We start from the raw sequence: 8,043 nt of genomic DNA on the forward strand, positions 1-8,043 counted from the left end.
ATATAAATTAAACAATGAACTACACACACATGCATATTTTATCAATGACACATCAAAGGTTCAAGTTGCTAACCGCGATCGAGGAGGAAAAAATAAATGAGAAAGCTCAAGTGTGACTCCAACACTTCATATCATGTTTGTTTCATGCTCTTGGGGCATTTCATCAAACACCTTATGTGCATAAGAGGAACCAAAAGCAAACCTAACACTCACTTGTGAAGTTTGTGAAGAGAATGGCTCCAAATGGCTAAGTGTTGGCTGCTGGATGGGTATATATAGGGAGGGGCTTTAGTCCCGTTGGGCTGGCCAACCGCGACTAAAGGCCTTCGGGCACCTTAGTCGCGGTTGGGCTGGCCAACCGCGACTAAAGCCCCCACGTGCACCAGCTGGCCACCGTGCGCCCTGGGCCCAGGCCTTTGGTCGCGGTTCGCCACACGAACCGCGACTAAAGACCCCATTAGTCGCGGTTCCTTTACCTTCGCGACTTATGGGGCTTCCCGGAAGCCTGTTTTTCCACCAGTGCCAGGAAAATATGTGTTGATTTTTTATGTAAAATATCAGAATCTTTTTTTTTGTTCCATGTTTTATGACTTTTGTTCACCGTGGAAGCCCTTTTCTTAGGGAGATGCACCAGGTCCTACTTTTTTGTAAAATGAAAAGAATGAGGGGTATGTGATGTAAAAGAGGAGGGGCTTGCTAAATTGAAATGGATACTGCCTATGGTGTTTTCTACAATGTCAAAGAGAGTTGAAATGGATATTGCCATGGGCGTCGAACCATGGGTGGAGTTTATTTTCCAAATATCCAGATTGGGGTGAACATATTATGTTGGTATATCTAGAACAACTAAGATGATATCGAATTAAAAATAATTATCCAGCGTATCTATACACCTCGTCCTTTTCCTGGACTTGCCCATGTGGCGACTTACCCTCTGTAGAATCTTCTCCTTGATCCATGTTTGTCATCCTCGTCCCATTGATCCTCCCAGGCTTCAATCTTAGCCTCTATCGGATGATTGATCTCAAAGTCAAGGAGATCGGTCTGGCGGATGTTGCGATGGTGTGCAGGAGTACCGCTGGCCTGGGAGGGGCCAGGCTCCACGAGTTGGGTCTGGGCTTGGGCCGCGGCGAGTTGTTGAGCATTGTGGTGGCGCCGACATCGATCGATGTTGCTAGGACCTTGGTTGCCCCCAGCGAGGTGGCGTTGATGCTCTCAGGGGTGATGCTTGTACCAGCTTAACTTTGTAGCGGAGGCCGATCACGGCACCATTCCGATTTTAGCGTTTGTGATGGAGGTTCTGATGGCACTGAGGAGGTCGGACGACTGCGGATGCACTAGATTTCGAGTGAGATGCAGTTTTTGTTCCTACACATGTACAAGGGGATCTTTGGACATGATCTATGTTTTTTCCGTTGGTCTGAAGTTATTACTTGGTGTGGTCATGTGCCTAGGAAGTACGAGTTGCTCGTTGCAAAGATGTTGTGCAATTTGCTTCATCTTCATCAAACTTTGCTTTCTTTCACATGGTGGAGGTCATTGATTCTTGCTATTGATCAATTTTGCATGATGCCCAAAGCTTGGAACATTTGAGTTCGGGAAAACTAATCAGTGTGAACCAATGGAGCTAGTATTATTGTTACAACTATGCACTATTATTATGTTCACACACAAGAATCTTCAGTCAAGGGCAGACTAATAGATCAACATGAGCCAATTTCTCTCACATGGTTTGGTTGCATCAGATCATTATTTTTTGGATGGTACTACTACTAAAGATATCGTCCCCTTGTTGTTCGGGCTGTGTCACCGGAGGTGGATGACAACACCTTCGTGGTTGATCATTAGATTTAACAGAGGGGACCTTTTTAGACTAAACTCGGTGAAGACTATTTGATATCAACAGCTCAAGCTCACAACCCTCGAGTGCATACACCGGAAGGACTGTAGGGAGAGTCACCCGTGGTGCATCAACTTGCATGGAGCACAAAGGAGGCCCTTGAAGATTGCAATTGCAACAAGATCGAGCCCGTGTAGTCGCTAGAGAAACGACCGATGTTTGACTTGAGTTGTAGTCTTCGGTATCTTCTAAGCAAATCTTGGCCATCTAGAATTTGCTCGATGCAGCTTAGCACTGCTGGCTCATGTTTTGCTGTGAGCTTTGTAATGTTGTACTATGATCGTTAAGTTAATATATATTTTATGTTAAAAAATGATATCAAGTTTAGCAATGTTAGAGCTTCCAGCTGCATAGCGTGTTTTGTTTTCACATTTTGTATCTGGATTTGAACTTGGTAATAGTCTAATAGATATGTTGTATATCGATCAATGCAGAGGCTAGGAATATGTCTTTTGAAAAAAAAAAGTACCCTCTGTAAACTCTTCCTTTATAACTAGTTGGAAAATGCTTGTGATTCGTTGGATGATCGAGGGAAAAATATCGGTTGTTGTTGCCGCGCGTCATGCGACCTAGAGCCCACATATTTGCACATCTTTTCCTTCCTCATCTTGTCTCCTCCGCTCATTTCCTATTCCTTTTTCTGGCTCGTTTTGGTCCCCGTATCTTTGGTGTCGCCGGCCGCATGGACGCCCACCTCCAGTCATGGCACAACTTCCACGGCCACCATCCCCCACGCCTCTAGGCCGCTCTTCGTGGTCGTCCTCTCATTGGAGATGCTCTATCGACGAGCTCATGTTCCATGACAACCTGACCCGATCCATCTCCGCCCAAGCCTCTTCGACTTCTTCCCTCAACATAACCCACCGCTGCCCGAGCCTCCACCCGCTCTAGCTGTGTCGCTACTGCCCAAAGCGCTGGCCAGCATTCATGTCTCCTGGTTCAATTGCCGCTCGCCACGTTCGGGGAAGTGCACATGCTAGCGACTTCGTTAAATTAGTTGACTATTGTTTTTTAGGAACAGTTGGTTAACTATTGTTGTAAAGCAACAATTATTTTTTGATTTGTTATTCAAATTTTGTGGCAAACGTATTCTCACGGAGGAAATCGCTAGTGTTAAATTAGCTGAAATTCATTGTTAACTATTGATGTAAACAATCAACACTTTTATTAAAAGTATTGCTCACTATTGTTGTAAAAATACAATCTTTTTGTTGGATTAAGTTGTTGACTATTGTTGCTAATAACACAATGAATATTTTTTGTTATTGTAATTGTTGTAGAAATAGTTTGTGATTTTTGTTGCAAAAGAATCTGTATCAAATAAATTGTTGCTTAAACACTTTTTATTTGCTGAAAACACATTGCTTTTTTTGTTACAAATATTTGTGGTTATTTTGCAATCAATCTACAGAAAATTGTGTTGTGTAACCATTTTTAATATCATTAACTTATGTGAAATTTATTGCGATTATTTGTTGTAACAATATTTTTACACGGAGTGATGGATTTTGTTGCAATAATCGGTTTGACATAGATCTCCCCCTAGAGTGGTATTTTAGTTGTAAATACCAGTAATATCGGGCCCAAAGGAACATGTCCTTTCGTTGAGGTGGAGAGTCGAGGAGCGCGGGTTTTATTTTACAAAACCAGGGGAAAAATTAAAAGCTTCCACCGTGCTTGATTTCGGGCTTCGGATGACCATCGGACGGCGAGGGGTACGACCGATAATTTTGGGTTGCGATCAGCCAACCGACGCCTCAGAACTCGCTAACTAGTTATACTAATTCAGCTTAATTAGGCAAGCAGTAGAAGTAGGTATTACTACTTAATTATCTTATAACTAAACCAAAATTGGACAAAAATAAGGAAGTTTATTCGCATATGTTAGAAAGAAAGATAAAATATGTTGGAATTTTCGACTATATTATTTTCAATATCCTATACTATATGAATATACACACGCTAAAGTTAAAATAAGGTACAGTAATAACTGCGTGTGATGATAGGCCTTCTTTTACAGTGTACCCCAGATAGGCTTGGGCTGAGTCTAAGCTGGAGGGTCAAACGTCGAGCGCGTGTAGTAGAGTGAGGATCGGGCTCACGAGCTAAACATTCTCCTCAGCTCCTCCTCCGTTGGATCCACGTCGAGGGCTGCATTGGACGGCTCGGTTGGGACATCCACAGTCCCGGTGCAAGTCTCTTGGCAGCAAGCGGAGCGGGGTCCGTCTCCGTCCACCATAGATCCCTTGCTCTGTCGCTCTCTAGATCCGTCCGTCCCCGACAATCTTTCAAGCCCCATCCTCTCTCTCCTCTGCCACCGCCTAGCCCCAGCCCTCTCTCTCTTTTCTCTCTTCCTCCAACTCTCGCAATAACGCACTGTGTCTAGCTTTGTTTCTCTCTCCACGCGCGTGCTACCTCCTTCTCCTTGCTTCGACTGCTTACCGCGCCATTTTTCCGGAAAAGAAGGCCTCCACTCTCTCCCCTCCATCATTGCCACTGCCCAAAACGGCAACCGCCCCACTCTCCATGTGCTCCTCCACCGCTACCTCTGACCCGACTGCCATTTACTCGCCCGCCACCGCTGCTCTCCTCGCCTAGATAGCTAAGCTAGCTCTCCCTCCATCATCCATGGCCTTCCTGCACTAGCTCCCAGCTCTTCCGCGCGCCGCCCACTCCATATTGCAGCTGCGCGGCACCTATATCCGTCCGCCGTTCGGTCTCGATGATGGCAATGGCGGCGCCCAGGCCCAAGTCGCCGCCGTCCTCGCCGGACCCTTGTGGCCGCCACCGCCTGCAGCTCGCCGTCGACACGCTCCACCGCGAGATCGGATTCCTCGAGGTAGGTAGCCTCTCGCTCCACCTTTCTATCCTATGCATTCATAAATCATCCCCCCTCTTAACTCTCTAAGGTACTCAACATCTTGTCTCTCTTCGATTCGCACCAGAAAAGATCAAAGGGAAATAAAAGAAAATCTACTGGATATATATTGACGAAACTAAATCTCGTCAATGAGATTACGTGGGCGTACGAAGCTAGTCGCCGGGGATCGAACACCTCGATCGATTAGTTTAGTCGGCTACCTCTGGGCACGTGCGGATCGTACCATCGATTTGCGCGTGTTTTAAGGCAAAGTCTCTGTCTCATTATTCCCTTTGCCCGCTTTTGAACGTTGGAGGGTTCTAGTAGAGTATCCGTGGATACTCTCCAAACCAGCTGCCTAGTGTTTTCTAGTACTAGGGTTTTAGCCAAGGGGTTTAGGCGAAAGCCATGGCGCCATAGGTGATCTAAGCTAGGTACCACTTCTTGATTAAGTATTTTATGTAGGCATGTGTACTCACTGTGGCTTTGTATCAGGGTTTTGAAACAATTTGTACTTCAGTCAAGCGTGAGTGTTTGACTGATTAATCGGCAATGCTAGAGAGTAGGGTTGACCCTGAGCTGAAGAGGGGTTGGAGTATTTAAAATCAATAGCAGCAGGTTGCAACTTTTCCAAAGTGTATTTATAAAAAAGAAATCTAATTCTAGCCTTTTTTTAATTTAGAAAGAACCCAAGCCATGATGGGCCTACAAAGTTACTTCCAGAGTGACTCTTAGCCATGCTGTATTTATGATTCAAGCAATCAAGCTGCCACAACTCTTCCTTCTGTCCAACTTGTTCACTGGAGCATTTTAATATTCTTGCAGTTATGGACACAAGAGTCATCTACTGCTGTTCATATACAATCCTCATCTTAGCCCTCTAAATGATGTCCTGCTTTTGTTATGTAGAAGGTTAAATATTTAAGAGAACAAAAATAATCACCATTTTTTAGCTATCTAAATTTTGCTTCAAATATTATCAGGGTAGTTCTTGGTCAAATCCATGTGCTAGCTCCTTTTGGATTCACCGATTAGCTTTAAATGCTTAGGACGTTAAAATACAGACAACACCTGAAAAGTTGACAGGCTCAACACATGACCTTTCCTCGTTGTATACCACTACTAGCAAACCGCTTTGAATAGAAAAATATATATTTTATCATACTTGGATTAATTCAAGAAACTATTGTTTCCCTTGTAGGGCGAAATTAATTCCATTGAAGGGGTGCATGCTGCATCCAAATGCTGCAAAGAGTAAGCTGCTGTTTTTTTTTGTTCAATTCTTGTGTGAACATTCTTTTCCCATTTCTTGAGATTTAAGTAGGGAGAAACTATACAGGAAATCACTATCAGCAACCGTGTGTTTCATGCCAATGATTAAAGAGTAAATTACACAAAATCACCAGTTTTAGGGCCATAGTTATAGGAAAACTACTTTCAGATTTTTTTTTTGCACAAAACCATCACTTTAAGGTTTCAAGTTACAAAATCCTAAATATAGTGTCCAGCGGTTCTAAAAGTGATGGCTTTGTTATACCTCTCTGCAATCTAAAGCTTCAAAAACAGGTGGTTTTATACAAAAAAATTAGATACAAAAGTATTTCCATAAAAAATAGTTCTGGCTTTGTGAGTGGAGTCATGTTTAAAAGTAGCACACGTGTAGAACATAATGCATGTTTAGGACCTTTTACTGAATTCATGCAAAAGCCGGGACAACATTTTTTTTGAAGAAAAAGTAAAGTAGAACACTATGGCAAATATGGATATGAGTTGTTTCGGAGATTTGAATAACTGAAATTTGATTGGTGCGATTGATTGACTTTAAATATTAAATTTTATGCATATGGTTTGTCTCTATATCATGCTTTCTGGTGAACCATACATAGGAGCGTATTTCATGTGTGTTGTGTACTCAGAAAATCAATTAGCCTTAACTTCCACATGGACTCGTGCAAAATAGACAAACAAGCATGATGGTTGATATATAAAATTTTCCCATATGTCATCCAGGCGAACGATTGTGCAAATTTAAAGATACATTTTTCTTGATCAAAGCATGGAAGGGGATTGAACATTGATTGTCCATTTGATGATTTTGCAGGGTTGATGAGTTCGTAGGAAAGAATGCCGATCCATTCATAACGATGTATGGATTTTCAGGTTGAGAAATTGTCTTGGACTTCGCATACAAGATATCATTTTTCTTACTATATCTCTTTACAAGCAGTTCGTCGAAGAATGGGAACACCGATCGATCTCACCAATTGCCAAAGAAGTTTCGGTAATTATTTCTTCCTCCATAAGTTAATAAACGTTTGAAGCTCTTCAGAAAAAATGATGGCAAGTCATACCAGCTGATGCAGATAGTTTTTTTTTCATTGTTGTCACCCTATGATGAGAATCCGAAATGAACAGTACTAGACTTTAATTTGTGTTATATATGTAACGTAGTGCCTATAACATCAGCCGCAGGAAAGCATTCAGAAGGTTAAATTATTGCTAATTTTCTGATGGGGCATCTCCATTATTGTACCAACGTTAACAATTAAGGGTAAGCCAGCAAACATCGATTTGACGTCCTGCAGATCGAGTGCAGAACCATCAACTTATGTTAATTACCTCCCGTTAGTACTAGCAACTTACAAGTAAGTGATCAGTGACCAGCTGAGAAGGAAGTTAACTTTTGTGACTGCTCCCTGTAGAGCCCGGACGTGTTTGAGCTACCTGTCCTGGATCTGCTGCTGCGGTGGGTGCTCCACCATCCAGATCAAGGGGCCGAGCTGCTGCTGCTGCTCGTGCGGAGGGCTGGAAAGGATGTGCCGTTGCTGCAGCGGCGGCCGGTGTCGCGTCGGGTGCGGGGGCTGTAGCGGAGGCTGCTGCTGCACCAGCCCGTGCCCGAGATGCTCCTGTGGCTGCACCTGTTCCTGCCCCAGCTGCTGCTCCTCCTCCTCCTGCGCATGCCTCCCTACCAGCTGCAAAGCCGGGTGCTGCGGTGTCCCTCGGTGCTGCCTCTGTTTATGATGCGGCCGGGAATCGCGATTGATTTCTTATTCTTGTGTCTGCTCTTGTTAGTTAAAGAGCTTCAGGCTCAGCTGGTGTTTTTGACGGGGATGTATTTGCTGAGTTTTTATGTGTAGTAGTATTTTTGGTTAAGTCCGTGCCATGGATTTGCCTGGTTGTACTTGGAGTCGATCTTGCATTTGAGTCGGCGCGTTCTGTTGTCTGCATAAAAGCCTCATGCACTTGAGAAGTTTAGATGCAATTTTCGAACGACGGTTGCACG

General features: G+C 43.7%; 1 protein-coding gene across 1 annotated transcript; it reads left to right on the plus strand.

Annotated features, from left to right (window-relative positions):
• The first annotated feature begins 4,625 nt into the window (after positions 1-4,625).
• LOC124651959 (guanine nucleotide-binding protein subunit gamma 3-like) lies at positions 4,626-7,045 on the plus strand. The gene is made up of 4 exons (XM_047190978.1): positions 4,626-4,739; positions 5,962-6,014; positions 6,862-6,906; positions 6,988-7,045. The coding sequence occupies exons 1-4, from the start codon at positions 4,626-4,628 to the stop codon at positions 7,043-7,045; spliced, it is 270 nt and encodes an 89-aa protein (XP_047046934.1).
• Positions 7,046-8,043: the final 998 nt, after the last annotated feature.

The sequence above is a fragment of the Lolium rigidum genome, chromosome 5, assembly GCF_022539505.1.
Source record: "Lolium rigidum isolate FL_2022 chromosome 5, APGP_CSIRO_Lrig_0.1, whole genome shotgun sequence".
NCBI classification, from domain to species: Eukaryota; Viridiplantae; Streptophyta; class Magnoliopsida; order Poales; family Poaceae; genus Lolium; species Lolium rigidum.